The sequence below is a fragment of the Puma concolor genome, chromosome B2 (assembly GCF_028749965.1).
Source record: "Puma concolor isolate L17-30 chromosome B2, mPumCon1.1.hap2, whole genome shotgun sequence".
NCBI lineage: Eukaryota > Metazoa > Chordata > Mammalia > Carnivora > Felidae > Puma > Puma concolor.
The window spans coordinates 50476778-50504606 of NC_141671.1; the positions used below are offsets into that span (position 1 = coordinate 50476778).

General features: G+C 39.2%; 1 protein-coding gene across 8 annotated transcripts in view; it reads right to left on the reverse strand.

The window, feature by feature from the left end:
- PKHD1 (PKHD1 ciliary IPT domain containing fibrocystin/polyductin) overlaps nt 1–27829 on the reverse strand; it is a 494091-nt gene that overhangs the window by 285994 nt on the left and 180268 nt on the right. For all 8 annotated transcript variants that reach the window (XM_086707056.1, XM_086707061.1, XM_086707057.1 and 5 more), the window contains 6 exons: nt 11356–11566; nt 10804–10961; nt 8372–8563; nt 4924–5049; nt 2188–2244; nt 1753–1883 (listed from right to left, as the gene is read on the reverse strand). In XM_086707056.1, coding sequence (XP_086563182.1) covers nt 1753–1883; nt 2188–2244; nt 4924–5049; nt 8372–8563; nt 10804–10961; nt 11356–11566 — 875 coding nt within the window. The remainder of the gene's footprint in view (nt 1–1752; nt 1884–2187; nt 2245–4923; nt 5050–8371; nt 8564–10803; nt 10962–11355; nt 11567–27829) is intronic.

Below are 27829 nucleotides of genomic sequence, written 5' to 3' on the forward strand. Positions count from 1 at the left end.
GTGTACAAAAGCACAGCTCTTTGGGCCCCAAAGCTGCCAGCGTAACTGCACAACAAGCCCCATGATCGCCAACAAGTTAAATGCTGCTCTTGTTGTTCTGGGTCTAAAGTTTGGTTTCCTTCAATCAAAGCAGTTCTGCCTCCTTTCCTTACTGGCATATTAGCTGTCCCTATTAGGCACCTAAAGTGGTGTGTAAGTGCTGTGCTTGGAATAAATGTAATTAAGAGTCTGGAAGAAGGGGCGCCTGGGTGGCGCAGTCGGTTAAGCGTCCGACTTCAGCCAGGTCACGATCTCGCGGTCCGTGAGTTCGAGCCCCGCGTCGGGCTCTGGGCTGATGGCTCAGAGCCTGGAGCCTGTTTCTGATTCTGTGTCTCCCTCTCTCTCTGCCCCTCCCCCGTTCATGCTCTGTCTCTCTCTGTCCCAAAAATCAATAAACGTTGAAAAAAAAAAGAGTCTGGAAGAAGGTTGAGGAGATAACCATGACTTTTATTAGGGGGTATTCAGCTAAAAGTAATTAAGAACAGATGATCAGAGAGACAGAGACAGAAGTGCATTCTCTGGGTTCCTCAGAAATCTGGCACAATTGTCATGACTCAACAGATGCTCAGATGAGTGTCCTAGAAGACTGAGAGGCCCTTAACCCTTCGGGACATGATCCACAGGATAGAATCATTAAAAGGGGAAATGAGGGGTGCCTGGTAGCTCAGTCGGTTAAACAGCCAACTCTCGATTTGGCTCAGGGCATGATCTCTCAGTTTGAGTTCGAGCCCTGTGTCTGGCTCTGCACTTACAGCTAGAAGCCTGCTTGGGATCCTGTCTCCCTCTGTCTCTCTGCCTCTCCCCTGCTCACTCCCTCAAAATAAAAAAAATAAACTTTAAAAAAATTAATAAAGGCAAAACTAAATGGCCTTTCCTCCTACTCTGATGTAATTCTTCATTCGTGGATCTATGGTTAAACTGTACTCTAAAAAATTAATTTCTCAGAGTTTAAGGAGAAATTTGCCAAGAAAAAGTAACATTAAGTTGTACTAAATAATAGGATAAAAAAGGTCATCAGAGTGTGCTTTATTTGTCTTGGAATCTGATGTGATCTCATATACCTCATGACTTTGCTGACCCTCGGTTCTGAATATTCTTAAAGGGTAACAATATATGGGGCACCTGGGTGGCTCAGTCAGTTAAGCATCTGACTTTTGATTTTGGCTCAGGTCATAATCTCACTGTTCATGGGATTGAGCCCCACATCAGGCTCTGTGCTGACAGCGTGTAGCCTGCTTTGGATTCTCTCTCTCTGCCCCTCCCCTGCTCATGCTCCCTCCCTCACTCTCTTTCTCAAAACAAATAAACATTCCAAAAGAGCAACAATATGAACACATTAATACAGGAAGATAATGAAGATTTAATGAGTAATTATTATTGGAATTGAGACAAAAATCAGCAACCACAGCAGACAACTCAGGAAGATATTGTAGTTTGCGTTAATCGAAAGGACCAGAAAGTAACCAATATCTACTTTGTTTTGCTACCTATAGATATTGCTTCAAAGCGTGTTCACAGGAATTCTGAGAGAAATGATTACGTTTATCCTAAAGCACTCGTTTACCATAAAAATCATTAAGTTGTTTCTTGATACTAGTGTGCACCAAGTAAACACTTTCTACCATTCTACCACTGCCACCACTCCAAATAACTTTCCGAGTTAATTTTATGGCCTCTCAGCTCTGAGCTTCCTGGGAGAACTACAGATCTTACCTCGACAACGTTGGTGGGATTGCGAATATAGATACCAGATGGCGTCAACATTTCAGGACTGGAGAGTCCTTCGGTGCCAGAAACACTGATGATCACATTGTTTCTTATTATATTTCCCTGTACTGGCCAGGCTAATTTAAGAAAAGACAAATCAAACCCAGGGGAGTCACAAACATAATTAAAATTTACATAACTCGATGGTCTTGCTTCTACTAATGCATGTTATGGTTTACATAATGCATACATAAATATACATGCATATACATGCATATATATGCATGAATAGATATGCATATATATGCATCTATATATATATAAAATATTCAGTATGTTTCACAAATTAAGGTACCTAACATTTTGCCATCAGGCCCGTCTATCAAATACATGACAACTTAAGCATGATGTAATGGATTTAAAAGCACTTTACATATTTACCAATTTTTCTTTCAGAAGTAGCCTCCCAAGAGGTATATCTTCTGTCCATGTCTGTACCTGAGAACAAAAGGTCATGTTACTTCATTCAGCACATTTCATGCCCCCCAGAAAACTGAGGGATATGGCAACGCTAGTTCTCATTCCAGGTGTGCCTTATTTTAAATTTGTTTTTATGTTTTTAATCTATGAACCATACAAAGAGAAACAGATTATACAGGCTTTTTAGTTCTAGAGTATTGTAGTGAATCAGAAGTTCATCTAAAAAAAATACAGAAGAAACAGATGTAATGTTTCACCTCTTAGGAAGAGTTTAAGTGTCTCCACGATCAAATGCCACATGTCCATGTGTCAGCTCCAGCCCCTCCCCTAGCTGTTCAAATTGGCTACCAACTATTCTGCAGGCTACACTCTTCCCCTGGAAGATGTGGAATGTTCTGGAACAAAAGGCTGGACAGTACCTGGGACCCTCATGCCTAAACCAATGAAGTTTGGAATAGAAGAGAATGAAAGAGCATGGGCCATGCTATAGAGAACGATTAGCCATGTATGCGACATCAGTAAAGAGCAGCCCCACAGACCCTTCTCCTCACTAGGTATTTAGGTATTTGGCTCCCCGTTTTCATGAATCTGAGTTTACAAACTCATTTTGCATGAAATAGAGTACTCTATAATACACTAATAAACAAACATTCTAATTTCATCACCTGCAGTATAATAGATGTCCAGAGCCTCTAATTCACAATAAACATTAAGGGCTAAATTAAATTCCTCCTGCAGGTTTTCTTCTTGCCTAGTTAATGTCTATTCCACGTAACTGTTTTCTGCTAAATTAATATCGTTAGGGTACCTTCCTGCACTTCTGCTCCAAGTTTCAGCAAACGTTTCCCCTCACACAGACAAAAGTAAGAATAGACAAAGTCAATCCTACACCTGTTATTTTAACTGCCCTGTAGCTGTCCTTTCCCAATCAACAGATTTTCCTGCACGTGATTGCCACTATTATCCTTAGCTCTTTGTCTTTTAGAGCTGGAGTTTGTTTTAAAGCAAATTTATATGATCCATATTTTCTCACTCAACAGTTTCCCTCTCAGGATTAGGACATTATAGCTTTTTTCTCGACAGATCATTCTTAAATGAAACACATACATGTCCCCACTGATGGTATCACAGAATTAATTTAAATATAAAATACTATTTAACAAATCCAGTTAAAGGCTCACTTTCATTGAAACCTCTGATTTGCTTTTGTATTCCAATATATTCAAAGACCCTTTGTTTATTAATTAATTCATTTCTTTCAACAAATAGACCTACAATGCACTAGTCAATGTGCTAAATGCTAAGGAAACAATGTTCACATGAAAGCTGGTGATACAAATAGACATTAATCATATGATTAGAAACATGGTAGATAACAATTTTAAATCAATAAATAATGATTGGGACTAAAAGAGCTTAAACAGAGGGACTTGACTTAGGAGTGTGGGAGAGAAAACTTTATAGGAGGACAATGAGCAGTATGAGCAGAGGGAAAATCTTGTGTAAAAGCCCTGAGACAAAAAAAAAAAAAAAAAAGTGGTCTTTTGAAAGAATTAAAGTAAAATAGGGTAGCTAGAATACAAAGGAATAGAAAAAGAGCAGGACAAGTTTACAAATATTAATATAGGTGAAATCATGGAGAGAGTCTTCTTTTTAAATTTTTTTTAATGTTCACTCATTTTTGAGAGAGAGGCAGAGACAGAACATGAGCAGGGGAGGAGCAGAGAGAGAGGGAGACACAGAATCTGAAGCAGGCTCCAGGCTCTGAGCTGTCAGCACAGAGCCCAACACAGGGCTCAGACTTATGAGCAGGGAGATCATGACCAGAGCCAAAGTGCAACACTTAACCAACTAAGCTACCCAGGCACTCCACGGAGGGAATCTTCTAAGCCAGGTTAAGGATTTAGGACTGTAATCTAAGAGCAATAAGAAATTCTTAAAGATTTTTAAGGATGAGTGATATGATGCAATTTGAGTTTTCTAAGAATACTTCTGGGTTCTGCAAGGGGAATAAACTTTAGGAGAAAAAATGGATACAAGTGATGAAGCAGAGGTTTCTGAAATATGAGCTTCTTTAGCAAGCCTAAGGAGCAGCTGAGAACAGAATTCAGGATTTTTAACTCCATGTCCAACATCAAGGTTTAACATACCATGAGACTACAGAGATTTATTTACATGACTTTGAATTATTGTGGAAATTGCAGACAGTAAATTTGAAAACCTCTCATTTCATATTTATTAAACCTGAATCGAAAGGTCATCTTTAAAAGATCAGTTTCTTATTGGTAAAGTTTAGGAAGCTAATTACAGATGGGTAAATTGAAATTCAGAATTTTAAATTTAATTTTTTTATTATTTCAGACAGAGAGAGTGCAAGTAGGAGGGAGGGACACAGAGACAGGGAGACACAGAATCTGAATCCCAGACTCTGCTTGTGAGCACAATCTGAGTTGTCAGCCCAGAGCCCAATGCAAGGCTTAAACTCGGGAATGGCAAGACCATGACCTAAGTCAAAGTCAGACACTAAGCCTACAGAGCCACCCAGGCTCCCCTGAAATTCAGAATTTTAAACTATGGCCTATTTGTACTGATCAGAGGCTATTTTATAGATTAGGAATTCACATTTTGGGAAAATTCCTTTTGAAAAAGAATTTATCCTACTCAGGAATGCCAAAATTAAACAAGCTCATCACTTACCCACAAGCAGGGCATGGCCTAAAATATTGTAGAATGTATTACTGTCCACCTTCAGGCCAAAGGTCCTTGACATGCTGAGGCCTCTACTGAAAGAGCTCCACACTGTGCAGCCCTGGATATAGGAATCTGAACAAGAAAGAGTAAGGCAAACATTTGAAATAAATCCTGATGGCTCCTCAGATTCTGAAGATCATTTTCAAATCAAACTATTATATAACTAAGAACATTTTCCCACACAATAATGAAACTCAGGAAATGAGGAGTTGGAAGGAGAAACCAAATCAAGTAAACAGACCAATGAGCCTCAAAGATACCAGAAATAAGGAAGGTGGAATCCAAGAGTCAGATGCTAGAGAGAAAACCATCTGAGAAAGATACAGTATGGCCAAACTACCAAAGAACACATAACTGTCAAGATTTCCAATTGGCCACCATTGTTGGTATCAATCCTCATCACAATAAGGCAGACAGTGACTAGAGAGAAGCCAAGGACAATGTGAATAATATTCCTAAAGGACCAAACCTGATCTTTGAAAATCACATCTTCCCTGAGGAGATACACTCATTATTTCTTCAAGCTGTGACATAATTTTTTTACCTTGCCAGGCAATAATATCCTTGGCCCAAGACAGGCAGAGATTCTTATTCCAAAATGGGAGCAAAGTCAGAGGTTAACCTGAGGATCATGATTCTCACATTGGAATCTGGTAGCTTTATGAAAGCAAAAGGGAAATACCTCTACTATGCTAAAACAAATAGACATTTATTAAAATCATTACATCAGCTCCATGGGTATATTTCATGTACCCCCCGCTCAATCAAGTTATGTCAACTGAATCAGTCAATGAACAAACAGTTAATGACTATCAACATATTTCAGGAATTGGGCCTTGTGCTGAAGACCTACAGATGAATGAAACTAATTCTGTATTTGTGTAACTTCATTCCAGTATAGAAAACTTACATTAAAACAATAATGGCTAATTAAAGGATAAACCCTGATAAAGGAGTTTTGTATTATTTCCACGTAGTGGGAGATACTGTACAAATATCAAATGTTTGAAGTACTGAAAAAATTACTTTGGTTTACAAGATAATTTGACTTTTAAATTGGAGCTCTCCAGGGGCGCCTGGGTGGCTCAGTCAGTTAAGCATCTGACTCAGCTCAGGTCATGATCTCAAGGTTCATGAGCTTGAGCCCTAAGTAGGGCTATATGCTGATAGCCCAGAGCCTGGAGCTTGCTTTGGATTCTATGTCTCCCTCTTTCTCTGCCCCAGCCCCCTGCTTGTGCATGCACGCGATCTCACTCTCTCTCGCAAAAGTAAATAAACATTTAAAGGAGTAAATAAAAATAAATAAATTGGAGCTATCCAGAAAATTCTCAACTATGTCACCATAGACACTGAGCTTTCACATTCCCCTCCATCTTGGCTCCTCTCGTGTCAGGTACGCTCACATCACTCACCAATAAGTTAACCCATCCACCTCTGTAGGCAACTGCCTGCTGCAGACTTTTCCTGAGTCTGGATCGCTATTGTACCATTCATTCAATATAGGCCAGCCAATCTGAACAACCAGTAAGTACTAATGTGTTTTTAGAGCTATTATACGTGGAATTTAGGGACTGGTAAACCTGTAAAAGTAGCAAGGATTCCAACACCCTCTAACTCTAGTGGCTGGGAGCAACTGGCCACACAGGGTACAAGGGCCTTCAGGGCATGAAACAATAAAATATTCTTTGGCAAGCATGCCGGAAGTTTCTAACCTCTGGGTTAATATGATAACCCCTCCCAGGAAAGTCAACTGCACTTCAACAGAGACCCACAGGGCATAATGTATTAATTCAGTGACTTTCAAACTTTTAAGGCACTGAACACTTTTCAAATAAAACCAAATTTAAGGGGCCCCTGGGTGACTCAGTTGGTTAAGCATCCGACTTGAGCTCAGGTTATGATCTCATGGCTCCTGAGTTCAAGCCTCATGTCAGGCTCTGTGCTAACAGCTCAGCTTCAGATTCTGTGTCTCTATCTCTCTGCACCTCCCCACTCATGCTGTCTCTCTCTGCCTCAAAAATAAATAAACATTAAATTTTTTTCAAATAGATAAAAGTGTAGCTATTCTGAAGTAGGTTGGAGGAGGCAGATTGATTTTTGAGCAAGGAAGATTTTGATTATGTTCAATTGATACTTCATATGTGACTGCAACCCTGACTTATACTGGAGCTGGTGCCCCATCAAACTTTCTGAAGCATTATAAGCACCAGGAGATCAAAGAACCAGAGAGTAGTGCACAAAGATACTGATCATCCCAGGGCGCTAGGGAAGGAGCCATGTTAGAAACCATCTCCCTAAATATCAAAAATAAATAATATAGAAAATATTTGGCAAATTAGGATAAATAGAGGTCCTTGGTTTGCATATGATTTCAGGTGAATAAAGAAAAAAAATGCTGCAGGTATCAGGATTCTGCCCTCAATGCTTACTTGAGCTCAATGATTACTTTGTCATTGCCTGTTGAAATCTTAGCATCTCTCAAGGCCCACATGAACCACCAAGTATGCCCTGATAATCTTTGTCAGACATTACCCTCAGAACACCATCCCTTTTCAAGAAAAGCAAAGCTTGAATGTGTCAGTGTTAGAGGTGCTGGGGAGGGTAACTCAGAATGAGAGCTGCTACCTTGAATACTTAGCATCTCTGGATCTTCTGCATGTTAGCTTCTGATATTGCCTTGAATACTCCTATGTCTCTCCAACTTTGGTTTCAGTACCTTTATCTACATCTGGTCATATTCTTCCTTTCTGATTCTGTTTCTGTTTTTCACCTAGTTGTTCTTATCTGCATTTGATGCTTCCTGTTCCCTTCTTATGTCTTTAGATCTGGCCAAGATCTGCACCCATCTGCCTGCTCAATGGGCTCAGGGAAACTACCTGGTCCTCAGCCCATTCACTCCCACTTTTCCAAGCAGAAGATTCCTCTGAGTTAGGACTGTTTCACATGGAAATGCTTTCTGCTGCGCCTGGGCTCTCATAAAAGTGATTATGTGTACTATTTAATATCAGTTTGCCTGCAATCACAAAGCTAGTAAATGGCAGAGGTAGGATTCAAGATGTGGTTAGCTCCTTGTCTATTGTACCTATAGCGATGTTTCTCAAAGTGTACTCCACAGACTACTTTTCTAGAATCACAAGGTTTGCTTGTTAAAAATTCAGATTGCTAGGCCTAGCTTACACCAGAATTTTTCAGGACAGAGTCTTTAACTCTAAATTTTAGTAAACTCCCAAAATAATTTTTGTTAGGCATACTAAAATTAGAGAACCACAGGTCTAGAGTATAATTATCCATCTTTGAACCTCCCATGTACCCTGAATGTAGAGCCTTGAGCACAGAAGAAGAGAGGAAAAAAAAAAAAAGAAGAAGAAGAAGTCATAGACCTGGACCCGCTTACCTCTCAGAGCTCCCACCAGAGTCAGTGAGCTCAGTTGCCGATGGAAGGCTTGCCCCAAGTCCCGGAACTGCACTCCCTTCAACTGGACCCGACTGGGCTCCTCTGGGAAAGACTGAACAATGACTCTGGCCCCCAGATCCCTGGATCCCAGCATCTTCTCACTCTTGGAATATAAACAGTCTTGTAAATTACCTGAAACATAGAATGAAGTCAGGGGGACCTGAAGCATGTGCAACATGCTTCCAGACAAATCATCCAGTAGGAAAGGTACCGTTGGTGCAAAGGACAAACGATTATTGTTTGTTTCATTTAATAATCTTATTTCCCTTTTACTTTGATTTTCCTCTTTGGATTATTAATTAAAACATCCAATAACTAGGACATGATGTTGCTTTCACTCTATTATTTCCAGAAGCCCCCAAATCAATCACCTTAATTACTGTCACAAAGAGGTTGACTATAACCCACAAACCCAACCTAAATAGATGCTTATTTCAATCCAAAAGATCCCCTGGAGGGAGCATGCAATAAAATGACCTTCTCGTGGTTGATAATTGTAGAGAAGAAATGTGAGCACTGAATGTAATCACAGCTCTTTTTAGTCTTATGCTGTCCAATGGGGTTTCCCCTTTATTTTGTTGCTTTGCAGTTTGGGGACTTAGCAATAATACCACTGCAGAAATGGCACAGGTCTCCAGAGAAGTAACTGAGTGACATCCTCCCCACCTGCACCCTCAATACCTCCTTCCCAGCCCCTTCCCTAGTGAGGATAACAAATTGCAACACCATAATGCACTCAGGGTACCACTGCAACAGGGTATTGTGGCCTCAGGATCCAGGATACCTTCTGTTGACGCGTGGCATTTGGTGGCATGAACTAACCTCAGAATGGGTACAAAATCAACTTCTGAAATATTTCTTCATTATTCATATTAATAAACCAAAATGCTACAAATAAAAAATGATGTACCATTCCACAGTGAATAATTTGCTAACACCCAGGAATAAACATATAAGAGATAAGTGAAGGGGTGTTTCATATTTGTATGCTTTACCACAATTTTGATTATTATGCCAGTGATCCATAATTTTTTGAGTGACTAGGTCTCATATTATTTATTTGGCTACCTTGTTTCCTCACCTAAGCCCCACACAAAGAAAGGCGAGTGATATGTTACTTTTTTTAATGAATGTCTATGAATTTGTTTTATTTTAAGAATTTTGTAATAACATTTAAGAGTTGTGAAATTGGGGATTTTTCCATTAGGAGCCAACAGACCTAAAATGGCCCAAACCTAAAAGTATCATCTCTCTAGCAGCATAATCAAAGGTAATGTTTTGGACAATATGGTCTGAGAATACCTGTATGAGAACTACCAAAATGGTTTGAACAGAATGCAGATTCCATTTCAGAAGACTTGTTAAAGCTGGCAGTCACTGGATTCTAATCCACTGTATCCAAACCTTTTTCAGAATGACATGTTTGAGAGCTAGGTGACTGGGGTGGTGAAGGGTGGACTCAAGGTCCCTCTCACCCAACCACATTTCAATATTACACCCACATGCATCTATATGTAGACATGACACAAATCTTAATTCCAGCCATGACACTTCTTTCAGGCTCCAGACACTACCAGGGCACCTCTACTCAGATCCTGGCCTTGCATCTGTCTTGACATGTACAAAATTAAAGTCATGATCTGCAGCCTTCCACTCCAAAACCTGTTCCTGTTCCCATCTCACTAAATAGCCTCATCATCCATCCAGAGCTCATGCCTGGGAGTCATCCTTGACACCCACACCATCCTAAACCAAAGTTGACAAATGAGATCTTCACAACATGTGAAAGCCTCATAATCTACAGCCTGGGAAACCAAAACATAACCTACTAAACTAACCATCCCTGAAATAGATGTTTAATAGGCACATCAGTGTGATTCAGTGCCTGTTATTCTTCTAGAAGATAAATTGACTTTTCAACCACTTACTTAAAGTATGTGGTAGTTCACTCAAAAAACAAACTCCAAAAGTGGGGGTGAGGGGAAACAGAAGAGCCCTATTAGTCTAATCAGTAACAATGTGCTGCCTGTGTCTGTGACTCTGGCATTAAACTGTTTTCCTGAGAATTTCAGAAGGGGTCTGGAATCAGAGTTAAGATTTCTGGCAAAAATGTTTGGTTTTTTTTCCAGAATATTTTTGCCCCAGAGAAATAATTTCACAAGTGGAAACTATTCTCTACCTCTTTCACTAGGTTGTGGAAGGCAGGAGAAGAAATGACAATTTATCAAGACCATTCTGAATGAAAGAATATTATGAATATGCAAAGACTAAGGGTTTATTCCATTTTGAAAGAAGTCAACAATACTACATATCATTTGACAATAAGAACATTCTTTCTCACTCATTGACTTTTCAACAAAATACTTCACTACCTTCTGAACCACTGGCCTCCTGGCATGAAGCAAGGTGCTTCATCCTCTCAGTAGTGAGATTTCCTCGTATGGTAACTCTCCTGCTGAGCAGCGCCACTGTGACCTTTAAAATATGGCGTCCTCCAGCCACCCAACTCTCTGTGAAGTTGTGTGAATATCTGAAGAGGGGGGGAAAAAAAGAAAAAGACACATCTGAAGATACTACTCCAAATTTTATTAGGAATTGTAAGCCACTAGATTAGCGTCTCTTTGGGAGTCTATTTCCTTAGAAGCTCAGATACAGAAGAGTGAACTATGGGCACAAGTATGTGAAAATTAGGAATTCTGCAGATGATTGCACCATAACGCAAAAGCTCTAGAGTCTTCCAAGAGAAACGTATTTAATAAATCTAAATCTTTCAAACATTTCATACTTTATAATTTTCTTATCAAAACATCTAGCATTATTTAATGTAAAAATACAACACTGAAAGACAACTAAGTGTCCAGACACCAACACAGTTAAGACTTCATCTTCTTATATCTAAACAGAGCCGAGCTGATATTCAGTACCTCAAGGGTGATCTCAGATAGAGGTCTGTAGTGTGCACAGTGTCCACAATGACCATCTCTTCAATGGGTTTTGCACCTTTGACACCTATTCCACTGATGATAACAACTTCATCCCCAGAGTGCCAGTCCACAGCATCTTCCAGAGCCAACACTTTGTCACTGGCATAGGCAGCTGCTCGAAGATGGGTGACAGTTACTTCTGGTAGCGAACCTAAAGTCAAACAAGGAAAACTTATTTAGACATTTTGATAGTTAATAGGAATTTGCTAGTATTCAGCCCAAGAATTCTGTAAAACAAGAGTCCAGGAAGGCAAACGTCAGGCTTGATGAGCACTGATGCTTTTGGATATTAGGTTTCTCTTCTGTCACATGTTGTAATAAAAATCATGCAGGATTGAACATGACATGGGGTGAAAAACAGAGGAATTGGAGTCAGCCTAAACTTACAATCGAATCATAGTTTTGCCATGTTTTAACCAAGGGTAATATACTCAAGGATGGGCCCCAGTTTCCTCAGCTGCAAAGCAGAAGTAGCAAGATCTTTCCACATAAGGTGTTAGGAGAACTAAATGAGATAACTATGAAACATCTAGCTTGGATCTTCAAATAAGAGATCTAAAACATACTTTAGTCTTTTCATTCCCTGCATCATGCTGTTTTGAAAATGAAATTTAACCACCTCTTTCTTATTACAAATAAAAACAAATGGGTATTAGACTCTGAATATAAAAGTTCATAACAAGTCTCTAATCTGAAGACTTCAGTGCAACTTACAAATAGGGTTAGGAGAGCCCTGATTCACGATTACCTTGGATTGGTTGTCCTAAGCCTTGATGATTTAAATGATCCCTTCAAATTCTGAACTGTGTGTATCCAAGATGGATTTGCAAAGCAAAGTGGAATATGGGGGAACTTGAGACTCTAGATTTCTTCGTTTGTATGAGGCTCCAGGGCATCCATCCGACCTTCCCCATGCCAGTACACTCCTCCTTAACGATCAAAGACTCAAGAAGGTAGTCTGTCTCATATTTTACTCTGACCTTTTCCAACAAGGGTCAAAGCAAAGACTTTTTTCAAGCCATTACCTGAAGCAACACTTCAGAAAACACGTGGCTTACTCCCAACTCCTCCTCCTTTCCTCAGTACATTTCCTTCCTCCTTTGCAATAGATCATAATTTACCTTTAGCCCATAGCAACTTACTGTCCTCCCTTGTTGCACTAAAGTAAAATAATAATGCTTGAATCTCCAACTACAGAGGTAGCCGACAATAAATCATTTTCAAATTATTTTAAACTTCCCTCTTTATTTGTGTCTGTGTGTGCCCAGGCACATGTCTAGGCTTGGAAAGGTCCTTAGGTTAATGATGTAATTTCTGAGGTTTACTTGGGCAATAATTTTATCTTGAAATTATTTACAGAGTTCAAAATTTCTAATTATAGGGCAGGTGGGAATTAAGACATAAATCATCCCAAAAGAAAATAATTTTAATTTTATTTCTTGTTTGTATCTTTTAACCTTTGGTAACAATAAAATAAAATAAAGTCTATTTATATGTATGTGTGTGTGTGTGTGTGTGTGTGTGTGTGTGTGTGTGTGTATATATATATATGAATTTCTATGATCCATTCTTGAATGGCTGCATGGAAAATTTTCTACCAAGCACAGAAAATGTTTATCAAAGACAAAATGCTCTTAAACTCTGTGATCAATCGTGCACAATACTAAATCAATATGCAAAAAACACCTACTATGCACCTATTAACATGCAAGCTCCAGGTGGCAGAATCAAGAATAGGAACAACAAAGGTATTTCTTAACTAATCATTCTTATAATTATACTTAAGTCAGAATGAATGAAAAAAAATCACAGAGAATATTTGAAGTGTGTTTTTAACTATTAACATACGCATACGTCCTTTGAAATGTTGATAGCGCTTTTGGAAAGCAGAATTATCTCATAACTTATTCACTCTCATAGCAAAATAACATATTTATGTGTATGACCAAAGCATCAGTCTTGGTTGTTTCATCAGTGCCAGCCTCGTCTGTCCAGCAACATAGTGGATATTGACATTTGGACAGCTACTGTCATCTGAAACTCACAAATGTCAAAATAATTATAATAATCACCTGAGCTAGACCCTCTGCAAACACCTTTTCTTCTTCTGACCATTCTGCATTGTTCTTTATTTAAACCTTGCTAATTTTTTTTTTTTAGTTTTATCCCTTCTTTATTTATAACCTACAGTATCTGCTTACAGTACTCAGTAATAAAGCCAAAATTCCCTTTCTGATTTTTAAAACTCTCCATAACCTGACTCTACTTTACGGCCTTTGAGTCTGTAATAAACTCTATTCCAGGAAACCCAGTCTCTTTGCCTCTTCTCACTTAACAGGATCATGCCTACCTGTATCCCTTTACCCATTCTTCCCCTTCCACCTGTGTGCCTGGCCTTCCTTCTCTGATCTAGTCTTCCAAAATGCAGCTCAAGACCCACTTCTTCCACTGAATTTCATGGAACACTTCAGCCCATCCTTATGTCCACCTCCTCCTATAGACACTATAGAGATGTGGAGTTCTTACTTGAGCAAAAGATATGTTTACATCTGGGATTTAGGTATCCCTGGATTTGTGGCTAGTTTGTGGGCCATTTGTTTGAGTTGTTTTGCATGGAAGGAGAAACTTAAACAAAGGAGCAGATGGGAAAAAAGAGGATGACAGAGACTGCATGGGGTCTGTCTCAGATACGGGCCCTCAACTCAGCTCAATTCATAAGGATTTGAGTTAACTATTTTGAATATTGCCTTCTGGACATTCACTTACAAACCCCCATCGGATAGACACCTAAATGAGTATATAATGGCCAATATGCTAAAAGCAGAAAAAACAACACAAACATTTATTTAGAACTTAAAACAAACCCAACCCATGCTAAGAAGTTCTAATAGAAGGAAGAACTGGTTTTTTCTTGTTGTTATCTTCCTTTTAACAGATTGTACAGATTCAACAACCAAAATGCTTCAAGGATAAGTTTTGATCATAATGAGATGTCAGCACTGAGTTCTAAAACTGGGTCATCTGTGTCCAGAACCAAAAGAACGGGATGCGTAATAGAATTCCTGAACCCCGAAATAACTGAATTAACTGTACCTGATCAGCTTTGATACTCAAAGAATTATTTTTCTTACTTCATAAATGTTATTTAAGTGCCTCACAAAGCAAACCCACTGGCTTCTGAGATGAAGAAAGAATTGCCCACATTGTAAACGTGAGTCATTTCACTTCACAGAACTCTTGGGAAACCCAAGTTGGGCAGCTCCCTTCCTTTCTTTACCACAAATCAAAAAACATAAAAATACAGTTTAAAAAGCTCAATAACTTATAAATATGCTTAAATGAAAAGGGTTATGCTCTTAATGTGTAATTTAATACAATGTTTAACCACTTTGGGCTTTCAACATTGACCTGTTAACCAACAAACTATTCATTTACTCCCACTAATGACTTCTACTCATAATTGTATTTCCTACAAATTATTGTCCAAGCATTTCAGTGCCATTCATCCATAATTACACAGTCCCAGAGAACCATCTTACCAAATGGGCATGAAGAGAAAGAAAATAATCTTTGTGGGTTAACACACTTTAAAATCACTAATTGCTCTATGTTTATTTTGTAGGACTTCAATCTTTATTCCAAGTGAATAACTGCCAAGACCTTTCCAAATCACTTGGGGGAGGGAGGTAGTGAAGGAAAAGAAGAGGAAGAGAGAGTGAAGGGAGGGGAGAAATGAAGGAAAGAATCATATTGTTAAAATAATGTTCACATCAGAATAGAAATATAAAGGAACTCACGAAAGAACTAGAAATAGTTTTCCGAAATACATGCAAATTATTTCCCTCTATTTCCACCTGCAGCTTCACATTATGCGTAGCAAAACAATGAATTCTGCTTTTTCTTTTATGTAGATGAACACTTCTCATGCACTCGAAAGACAGACATGAAGGAGGGCACCTGGGTGGCTCTGTCGGTTAAGTGTCCCACTGCTGATTTCAGCTCAAGTCATGATCTCATGGATGTGAGATAGAGCCCTGGATCTCTCCCTCTCCCTCTCAAATTAAATAAATCAACGTTAAAAAAAAAAGAAAGAACAAAAGAAAGATGGACCTGTCCTCCAGGGTCCATGACCAGTACAGGAAACAGACAAAAGTCACAAATGTACCATTTTAAGTGTTAACACAGAGGGACATCCAGGGTCTACTGGTGCACAGGTGTGGGTACTTCACTCACACAAAAGGGGGGTTGTTTCTGGGAATGCTTCCCAAATAGGTGATAACTGAGCTGGGTCTTTAGGGATAAGTCATAGTGGGCCAGATGACAAAACAGAGTACTCCAGGCAAAGGTAATGGTATATACAATGATGTGGGCCAATGTGACACATTCAAATAACGGCTATATATGTGACATTGGCAGAATGCACATATGGGGAATGGGGGTTGCTGATGAGAGTCAGTGAGACTGCATCTGGAAGGTGAGCAAGACCTACTTAGGAAGGGACTCTCAGGCCCTCCCAAAGAACTAAGAGTTTATCCCAAAAGTAACCACCAAAATAATACTTAAGATGGTAACAGAGAAATCAGACTCTTGTTTGACTAGTGATATTTTAAAACCATGAGTACACATATCAAACTGAGGGGAGAGAATCCTTAGTGAGAAACTATATTTACTGCATATTGGGTAGAATGAGAAAAAACCTAAGTCAAGTCCTAAGATGATCAAGGGCCAGCCAGGGGGCAAGCAAGAGCTTGATGTGTTCCAGGAACTAAATGGAGAGAGGGGTATCTGGAGAAGGCAAATGAGATGGCACAGTGTGACTGGTGCAGGACCTTGGTGGCCTGTTTCAAAGGACTTAAATCTAACTTGAAATAGTTATGTGATCAAATTTATGTTTTTAAAGGTCACCCTGGCTGTTGAGTGAAGAAAAGATTGCAGGGAGGTAAAAGGAAAGTTAGAAGTCTATGTAGCAGGCTGCTGCAGTAAATGTAGAAGATGAGTGCAGTAGGTCAGATAAGAAGTTTTAATAAGTATTCGGCAGTGGATCTGGAGACAGATATAAAAATCTGAGATATCTTTTGGAGAATCAAGAGGACTGGCTGATTGGATCTAGAGGTAAAGGAGAAGTCAATGGTGACTTACAGGCTGACCAAGAGCAGAACCAAGTTGGTAGATAGATAAACAGGGGCATTTAGGGAAGAAGAAAAAAGAATCCATTAAATAAACATTTATTAAACACCTATTATGTGCTATGTTCCATGTGCTCTTCCAGCCACTGGAAATACAGCAGTGAGAAAAACAGTCAAAACCCCTGCCTTCAGGTAGTTTATACTCCAATGGCATTGACTTTTAGACATATTAAGCTTTAGATGACCATTTTAGGCAGGTTACATTTTAGATATTAAAGAGAATATCCAAATGAAAAGTCTGAAGCTCAGAAGAGATGTCTGAAGTTACATATAAAGAGAAATATATAAACAGAGGTTAATATATGTAAATGAGTGGGATTACCTGGGAGAAGTATATAATTATGAAAAATACCTGAGATCAGGACCATGGAAACATTGTCATTCTAAAATTGAGTAGATGAGGAGAAACCGAAGACGAGCAATAGAAGGAAGAAAACTAAAAGATGAAGACACACACTTGCCCATAATTAAACAAGACAATGCAGTGGGAACAAAGTCTTATTTGACCATGCAACTGCCTAAGGACCCATTCCTCCCCACCCCCTTACCCTTGTATTACTGTTAAGGTCTGGGCACCCACCTAGCATCTCTTCGTATTTGTGTCCTATTTCCCACTGTTCATTCCATCTCCTTTTCTGCATAGTAGCCGGAATGGAGCTTTGAGGGCAAAGGTCTGGAGAGAAAACCCTGCCCTTCTATCATTTCTCATTTTTCCCTTCCTCCTGGCAGCACTTGACCCAAATTCTCTAGTCATATACTATCTCTAACAACAGGAAGAGGTGATAAATAGCCAGAGAAATTGGAGAAAGACTATTACCTATGATTCCACCTTGCATCCGACCGGTTCTCTCTGCTCCCAGAAGCTGCATCGTGCCAGGAGTCTGCCTCTGGGCCACAGAAGTCATTCTAAGGCCAGAGGGACTGAGAGCACCCTCTGTTTCTAGTAATCAATAAGAATTATGATAGTAGAGCCCAAATGGAGAGAGAGGTGTTCCTGGTATCCCATAGTAGAAATGGACCTACTCTCCATGCAATTAGTCTTATACTCAGCGGTCAGCTGCTATACTCCCACTAGCATTAAACAGCAAGGAGAGTTAGGGGAAACAGACTGTTGAGGGCTCACCTGGGTCCTAAACCACAAGGTTATCAGCATTTCCTTGAGAAAAATATATCCTAAATTCCAAACAACCATCTTACAAACTAACACTTTGAACTCAAACCATTTGTGAATTGGAGATGATCCAATTTACTATACTTCAGAAAAGGAGACTGTGACATTAGCATTAATATAAGACTATCTGGCAGACCAAAGAGATGGAATGGGGTATTTTTCATGTACCATTTCCCTCTGCCCTTGAGAACCACTTGCTGTGATATCTCTGTTGGTCAAAGACAAAACCTGACAGGGAATCCTGCATGAGCTCAACTCTGTATGTGCACTATGAGCCTTCTGCATCATTACTGGTTAATCATGGGTGGTACCAATGGAGCAGGGAACATGTGCCTGCAGGAAGGAGAAGGCTCAACAGAGCAATCCTCTAAATGTGCAGATCAGCTAGCTGTATCCACAGCTGAGCAGTAAACATTTCCACACTGTGATGAAAGGGATTCGAGCACAGTCTGTTCCCAATGCTAAGAAGTCTACCATTTTGTTGGCAGAGGGGTGTAGACTAAGGCTAACCAAGGTTATTTGGATGGTGCAGTGAGCTAAGCCTTTTCCAAAGGCATAAAGGAAAGGCTAACCTTTGTTTCTACCCAATCTGACTTTTACTTTTACTACTATAATTAAAAATAAGTGACTAAGAAGAATATAAAGCTCAAAATACCCAGGAAATAGTGAATTGTAAGATATATGAAAACATCTGTAACGCTGTTCCTAGCTCCTGTGAGGATTTCAGGCCAATTAAACAAATGGCATTCTTAGAACTGTACCGGCCAGTCCTTTACATAGAGGTGCAAAATCCAGTTGCTCAGAACAAAAGGCTTCTGTAGCGTGTCTTTAATACCCACTTCTGTTCATTGTCCAAAAAATACGAAAAACTTCAGGTATATTTCTGACCAGATAGATACTTTTTTAAAAAATGTTTGTTTATTTATTTATTTTGAGAGAGAGAGCATGCTCAGGCATGGGAGGGGCAGACAGGGAGACAAAAAGAATGCGAAGCAGGCTCCAAGCTGCCAGCACAGAGCCCAACGTGGGGCTCAAACTCACGAACCATGAGATCATGATCTGAGCTGAAATCAAGAGTCAAACACTAAAGCCACCCAGGCGTCCCAATAGTAATTTTGATAATCACTACTACAGTTTATGGTTTGGAGTGGAGGCAACAATGAGGAACAAATGACTAATTTTCAATAGTGTAATTTCATTTTAGAAAAGCAAATGATACATAATGTTGAATATAAAAATATAGAGAAGCAAAAGAAGACACAAAAGCATCCAGAATCTTACTGCAACAGATTAATGTATGTCTTTTCTTTCCTATAGTTCTTTCCTATGTTCACACGTTGACAAAATTTCATATATAAGTAAATAATTCAACACATACTACAGAAGTGTTCTATAATTCTTGACATACCTTTTTTTTTTTTTTTTTTTGCAAATTCTCTTAACTTAGTAGGAACATCTTTCAGCTGTATTGTACATCATGATGGTATCATAGCATCTCATTGAAAAGTTGTGTATTTTGTTTATAGATCCCTTATTTCTTCATACTCAGTTTCTTCCCAATATGTTGCTTTCATGAACAGTTCAGACATGAACATTCTTGAGCATAATTTTTATACATGCTAATGATCACCTCCTTAGAATAAATTCCTAAAAGTGGCATTGCTATATCAAGGCAATATCAAGGCATACACTTAGTTTTAAGCCTTTTGATATAATCACCAAATTGTCTGACAGGAGGACTCACATACTTGTATATCCAGTAGGAGCATACATGGATGCCAGTTCCTCAGACTTTCTACTTTTTTTTTTTTTTTTTTTTTTGGTCAATTTGATTGTTGAGGGGGAAAAATCACTTTTGTTTTAATTTGCATGTCTTTGATTACTAATGAGAAGGTAGAAAAAAATTCATAAAAAAAAAACAAAAAAGAATCTTTTACTGTCAACATAGGATAAACCTGAGCCCTCTCCACATGCACTCATATTAACTGGCCATTTGCACTAATTACTCAGACATGTCTATTCACATTATTTGCCAGATTTTAAACTTGTTCTAAAAAGTCATTTATAAAAGACATTAATCTGTATCTATATCAGATGAGAACTGAATGTATGATCAAGCTAACATTAACAATCACAGGGAAATGTTGCTGTATTAGTTTCCTATTACTGCGGTCACAACTACAACATTATTGTCTCAAAACAACAAACTGTATTATCTAATAGTTATGAAGGTTAGAATTCCAATTTTAGCTGGTTTCACTGAGCTAAAATCAAGGTGTAAGTAGGATTGTTTCCTTCTGGAAGCTCTGAGGAAGGAAAATCTGTTTCCCTGCTTTTTTTAGCTGCTAATGGCCACCTAGTATTCCTTGGCTTGTGGGCTCTTCTGTCTTCATGGAGCATCCCTACTGTCTCTGCTCCCTTCCATCCCATCCTCTTCTTTGACTCCTCCTGTGTCCCTCGGATAAATACCAGTGTGCTTACATTAAGCTTCTCTAGGAAATCCACAATAATCTCACAATTTCAAAATCTTTAATCATATCTGAAAAGCCCCTTTTGCCAAATAAAGTAATCTCCGTGGGTTCCAGGAATTGGGACATGAACATATCTGGGGCCATTTTTCAGGTACCACAATTGAATTTTTGAATAAATAGTATGGAGAAAACTGACTAGCCATTTGAAAAAAAAATTAGATAACTGACTTATACGCTATATCAAAATAAATTCCAGATGGATTAAAGCAGGAGTTAGCAAAGTTTTTCTGTAAAGAGCCGGATAGTAAATTGTTTCAGGTTTACAGACCAGGCAGTCTCTGTTGCCATTGCAACATGACAGAGCCATAGATAATACCTAAACACACAGATGGGCATGGCTGTGCTTCAATAAAAATTTGTTTACAAAAACAGATTTGAACCGTGGGCCATAGTTTGCTAACCCTGGATTAAAGACACGAATGTGAATGGATAGATAAATACATACATACATACAGACAGACAGACAGACATACACCAGGAAACATATATGTAAATTTTTATATCATCTATAGAGGAAAGAGTTTTCTATGTGTGACATCAAAGGTAGAAACCATTTTTAAAAATTGTAGAATTGCTACTATACAGATCAGAAAACATCATAAAAATACTGAAGGTAAATAACTGGGAAAGAAACAGGTTCTTTATGTCCCCATCAAGAATACTGCAAAGGGAGCCAAAAGAGGTAAGTCCCCACTTGGAATCCCAACACAACCTGAAAAATTAAAATTGAGAAGACAGTTCCAGAAACCTGAAAGGAGTATCTTCTGTCCATCTTTCTGCCACTGGTAAACACCTAGTATGTGTATGCAAATTAGAAGCGAGCCCATGTGTGTCTTACGTGTATGAAGAGGATGGAATGAATGTTTGCTACCTCCCCTTCTGGGCCCCAGTTTAATTATGTGTAAGATGAAAGGAATGATCCCAGTCTTTGCTACTTCACAGAGTTGTTGTGAGAGTTGAATGAGAGGAAAGAACAGGAAGCAGTTTTGAAAATTATAAAGTGCCAGGATCTAGGTAAAATCCAATTTTAACAAATACCGAACATAATGCCCAATTCAACGATACTCTTCCTCCATGACCAGGCTGAAAGCAATACTATTAATAGTACTGCTTTGATGATATATATGGAAGAATTCTCTTTGAAGGAAAAATCACAAGCTCTGGCCCACGTAGCATTCCATTTACTTAGCAATGTTGAATTTCTTTTGATACTAAGAAATGTAAAACATGTCAAGTCAAGACTATTATTAACTATTTAATAAACTAAAAGAAGGTTACCAAGTCTGGAGCACTGCAGTGAGGCGAGAGGAGTAGGAGGGGAGCTGGAAAACAAGGCAGAAGGAGTAGGCAGGAACTATATCATACAGAATACTGTAACCATGTTAGAAATTATGGACTTTATCCTAGGAACAATGGGAAGCCACCAGAGGGCTTTGAGCAGCAGCATGATACAAACAGATCTGTGTTTTTAAAAGATCACCTTGGTGGGGTGCCTGTGTGGCTCAGTCAGTTAGGCATCCAACTCTTGGTATTGGCTCAGGTCATGATCTCACAGTTTGTGAGATCAAGCCCCACGGGGCTCTCTGCTGACAGCATGGAGCCTGCTTGGTATTCTCTCTTTCCCTCTCTCTCTCTCTCTCTCTCTCTCTGCCTCTTCCCTGTTCACATGTGCACCTGAGCACTCTCTCTATCAAATATAAATAAATAAAAAAATATACATCACCCTCGTTCCAGGGTAAAGAATGAACTAGACAGGGCCAAAAATGGCAACCAGTAGATAAACCAGAAAGCTTAAACTGTAAGCCCACACACCAATTGGTGGTATCGTGAACAAAGGTGATAGTAAGGGGAGGCGGGGGAGAAGTAAATGGTAAATGGGTTCAGGATTTATCTAAGAATTAAAATGAGGACTTGGTGACAGATACAATATGGGGAATTATAGAAAAGGGGAAATCAAGAATGACAGCCAGGTCTCTGGCTGATGGATTACTGGAAAACAATAAACACCATCTTAGCTTTCTTAGAATAATAATGAGGTTCCTTTCTCGTTTTGGCTTCAGCCAAGTCCTATAGTTGAGCCTTGAACAACAGGGGGTTTGAACTGCACAGGTCCACTTATATGGGTCTACCACAGGACTGTAAGTGTATTTTCTCTTATGATTTTCTTAATAACATTTTCTTTTCTCTACCTCCCTTTATTATAAAAACACAGTATATAATATATGTGACACAGGAAATAAGTGCTAATTGACTGTTTATGTTATCAGTAAGGTTTCCTTCCAGTCAACAGTAGGCAATTAAAGGTAAGTTTGGGGGGGGGTCAAAAGTTATATGTGGATTTTCAACTGTGCAGGGTGTCAATTCCCCTAACCCCTGCATTGTTCAAGGACCAGCTATGCTCAAGATTGATAACCTTTGCTGCCCATTGCCCTGTATGTACACATTTATACAAAAGAGTGGCCAGTCCAGATCAAGATTCATATGGTCTCGAATCCCCTAAACTGAAAACTGTCTTAAAATCAACCTCCTTCTTTTACTAACACTTTCTAGACATAATCAAATCTAGAAAATATCACAACATTATTATATATTCCTTAATTCTAAATTTTCTATTTTTGTGTTTCTATCAAATGTGGCTTTGGTTTTGCTTAGTGAAGTGACTGATGGTTTGTTAGCGTTTCTTTTTTTTCTAGCCAAACTAAATAAATTTGAATATATTAGTATCCGGTAAAGACTTATTAATTTGGAATTCCAAATTAGTAAGAGTAGTAAAAATGTTAGATTGTCATATGTTTAAAAAATAGACAAGCTATTATCTTTACGTACCCATTCTCTTATCCTGGCTACATAACACAGCTTTAATGTTAATAAACTATCCTCCCTCAACCTAAGACAACATAGTCTGGGTGGTTGTCTACACCCTTGCTCCCTCTTGGCCAAAAGGATACCTCTACCCTGGTCATAGCAACAGTTTTTGTGACAGGCTTATGACCCAAACAGGGCCAAAGTTAATTGTGAGGTTTTATTCAAGCTTTCATCCAGTTGCTCACACAACATATATTTCTTAAAAGCCTACTATGAATCCAGGCACTGTTGAAGGCAATAGGAATGTTATAAATGACAAAATTAAAAAACAAAACAAAACAAAAAAAACAGGAAAATCCCTGCAATCATGATATATACATTCTACTAAGGAAGATTCTAGAACAAGTAAAATAAATATGATAAATAAATTGTATATAATATATTAGTGTTAAAAGCTAAGGGGGAGAAAACAGAAGGAGAAATGTGAACACTGACAGGAGTAAATGTTGGAATTTGCTCAGGAGTCAAATGGCTATTGGAAAAGAATCACTCTTCCACATGGAGCTGCAGAGACCCATTTCTGCCTCTAGCAGGGGAGAACCTGACTGAAAATGAAGCCAACTCAAAGGAAAGCAGAGCCTAGAGTTGCAGAGAAACAAAGGCCTGATGACTTCATTGGAGCACCTGGACGCAGCTGTGCCTCAAGTTTGTTTTATTTTTGTCAGTTATATGAGGCAATAAATGCCCTTATCTTTTGTCTGAATTGAGTTTTCTGTCACTTGCAACCAAAAAACACCTGACTAATGCCAACACTTTCAGGTATATATAGAAACTTAAAGTAGCTTACAATGTGTTTCTAAGTGGGATTCCTGCTGTACTTGGATTATTGAATAGCCAGAACTCATTACTAATTAGCAGTGTGCATTTACATGTAAATATCTAAAATCCTAAAAACCTTAAAAACAGCACGTTCACTTTAATGTGTTTAAACAAGTTCCTTGAAGTGTGGGTTATACTCTTAATTTAAGGAACCCTTTAGTATAGACTATTCCAAGGTCACTCTTGTCCAGATCAAGGAATTACAGTGTTCACACTATAACATAAACTTGACTGCATAATGATGATCTACCAAAACATACCAGACGGCCAGAACCCCAATGCTGTATTGAAGTTGTTTGAATTTAAGATTATAGGGGCACCTGCATGGCTCAGTTGGTTAAGCAGCTGACTTCAGTCAGGTCATGATCTCACAGTTTGTGAGTTTGAGCCTTGTGTCGGGGTCCATGCTGACAGCTCAGAGTCAAGAGCCTGGTTCGGATACTGGGTCCCCTCTCTCTTTGCCCTCTGCCTGCTCATGCTCTGTCTCTCTCTTTCTCTCTCCCAAAAATATATAAACATTAAAAAAATTAAGAAATAAATAAAATATAAATAAATGAAGATTATAGAAGGCAATGAACAGATGTTAAATTTTCCCCATCAGTCTTCCTCCATTTCTCCCCTCAATTCTCCCCTTACTTCTTTCCCATCCCTATACCCAAATGAATTACAGCAAAACACACAAACAAAAACTCAAAAATCAACACAGTTGCCCTCCCCTTCACCCCAACATCTTTTGGCGTACCCTTTCATATGGGTGCAAATGTAGCAACTTCTCAAGCAGGATTTCTGCTCGCCTAAACCAACCAAGAGGGTGCAAGCAGGAAACAAAGAGATGATAGCACCTCACAATGTAAGTGAGCCATGAAGTAAGGAAGCAAACACTTCCTTGGGGCTTACAAAAAGGAGACTAATCTAATTCTGTCATCTGAACTATCTCTGGACAGACCCCACCCCAGGCTACATGAGCAACAAAAAGAGGACATTCAAAGGAATTCCCAGAAATAGGGGTGAGTCATCAGCCTGGGTAAACTGGCCATGGCCTTTTCCTCTCCTTTCCATAGAGGTACTTCTCTCCACTTAAAGAAAAAGGGCTTCAAAAGTAGCAATCATAGGGTTATCTGCAAGAAGAATAGCCTGGCTTCCTTCCCCAGGTTGGATGTCTGCACATGCAGCACATTTGCTGTGTTGTCCATGCCTATTTAACAGGGGAAAGGATAATTTGGAAAAGGAGAGCTGGAGCAGGGAAAGGGGTGGTGAGTAGAACATCGTTGGTGTGGACAAATTTGTAACGTTCTCCTGGATCAAGTGGATTCTGGGGAAGGTAGCTTGCCTTGAGCCAATGCTCCGGTACTCCACCCAAAATGGGCCCCAAGGTGGAACCTAAGAGCATTGTAAACTCGGGGGGGGGGGTGGCCTCCACACTGTAAACAGTGGGAGGTCTCCCACAAGGCTCCAGCGATCTTGTGCAGAAATCTTTGGAGAAAGAATCAACAGTCAGCCAGTATTATCCAGGGAGGCAGCCACACCTAACAGAGGCTACAACCACAGAGCACGGTAAAAAGCTTGTGAGCCTTCTTGCCTTACCTCTTCAACCTGTCCTAGCACCAAGAAAATATAAAATAAAAAGGATAGGAGGAAAAGCAAAGGAGCAGGGCAAACCCTTGCCACTCAAATATGCCTCAGGACAGAGCCTCTAGAAGGAGAATGGAAGGGAGGATTGCATGAGAACTGAATGAGTTGGAACTGGCCTTTTTTTTAATTAAAAAAATTTTTTAATGTTTATTCATTTTTGCGAGAGAGAATGTGAGCAGGAAAGGGGTAGAGATAAAAGAGGACACACAGAATCCAAAGCAGGCTCCAAGCTCTCAGCACAGAGCCCGATGCAAGGTTTGAACTCATGAACCACAAAATCATGACCTGAGCCAAGCTGGACACTTAACTGACTGAGCCACCCAGGAACCCTGGAACTGGCCTTTATTAATAACCTTAAATCAACTGAAAAGCTATGATGTCCCAGGTGTTGTGGATTAAGGAAACAGGAAAAAAAGACCCATCAGAACACGGATTAAGAAAGTGATTAGAGAAAAATAAAGTCTGTTCTGAGTCAGATTTCTAAAAGTTTCAAGTCTCTCAACCATCCCTAAAAATGTACCATTTGCAAAGACCTATGGCCAATTTACACACCACACCAGCTCCAGATTCCCATGAAATCTCAGGTAACAGTTTGTGGTAAAAAAGTGCTAGGGGAAGACAAATAAACTCTTCAATATTGAGAAAATCCAAGATCCTTGAAAAGGTGGAAGAAAAACTATAGCATTTACAATAGTTTCCCTATGTCCATTGAGGATATATTCCAAGACCACCAGTGGTTGCCTAAGCCACAGATAGTGCCAAATGCTAGTATCCTATGTTTTTTCCTATACGTACATACCTATGATAAAGTTTAATTTATAAATCAGGCACAGTAAGAGATTAACAACAGTAACTAATAATAAAATAAAACAATCCTAATAATAGGGAATGTGGTCCCACTCTCTCTCAAAATGTTTTCTTGTACTCACCCTTCTTCTTCTTGTGACGATGTGATATGATAAAATGTCTATATCATGAGATGAAATGAGGTGAATGATGTAGGCATTGTGATGTGTCATTAGGCTACTATTTGCCTTTTGAGGACACATCAGAAGTGGGATCATCTGCTTGCAGAGCTCTTTTCTTTGGTGGTGTAAAACCAAAGTCCACTTGAAACCAGAAAATGCAGTAGCCATATAGGAGCAAGTGAAGTATAACATGCACAGAGACTCAGACTTAAGGACTATGAGTGAGTCCTGACAGCATGGGGACCATGGAGACAGTCACACCTGAGGTCTCTTGCCTGCCTATCCACCTTGTGGCTTGACCAAGAACTCCTAAATCCTTTGTTCTAAGTTTGTTTGCACTGGGGTTCTGTCCCTTAAAATCAAGTAATTTAAGAGTAGTAAAGCTACACACCAAAATACCATGCCACTGCTATGGTTTATATTCCAGCCCAAAGGAAAGAGAGACAGAAAAGAAAAATGGGGAAGACTCATGATCTAGAAGAAATAGGTAAAAAGCAGGGGCAAGAGGGGATGTTATGGATATAGAGGGAGACCCGACTGAAAGTGGCTGGTCAGGTGACAAAAGAGCAGAGATCTGAAAATACATTGTTGGAGGGACTGTTCTAAGAGGAGATAGGCTCTGGAAAGTTTCATACTACATCACAGAGTAGATCCCAGGAACAGTCCCCAAGCTCTATCAGTCTTGGGGAAAGAAGGAATCATACAAAGAGGAGCCCTAAACTCCTCCAAAGGATCTACATGCCACAGTTTAAAGGATGCGCTCATATTTGTTTTTAACCACTATTTTAGCAATGGAACCCTTGCTTCTAATGAAATATTACTTTGAACACATATATAGAGATAAGCAATGAATGCATTACTTGAGCAATTTAAACCTTTACTGACGGACCCCCAAATACTTCATTGTCTGGGGAATCCCTGAGGCTCCTCCAAGAAATATCTGGAGCACAGGATGAGAACCAGGAACACTCTCCTACATTCACGTCTATTCCATGTACACACTACCATGCTTCAAGACAGCCTGATGCCCTTCAGCAACTAAAATAGTGCCCATGATATAGTACTTATAAACAGCATAGAATTTAAATATACTTGATGCCTTTAGAAGGAAAATAAAACATATCTAAACTTGCTTATTTATATTAGTTCTCTTTTCTTATTTGTTCCTACCAAATTCTTATGTTCCTAACAATTGCCTTAGTGTTTTCCTCAATTGTACTCCCACATACCCACTTTTCTCAG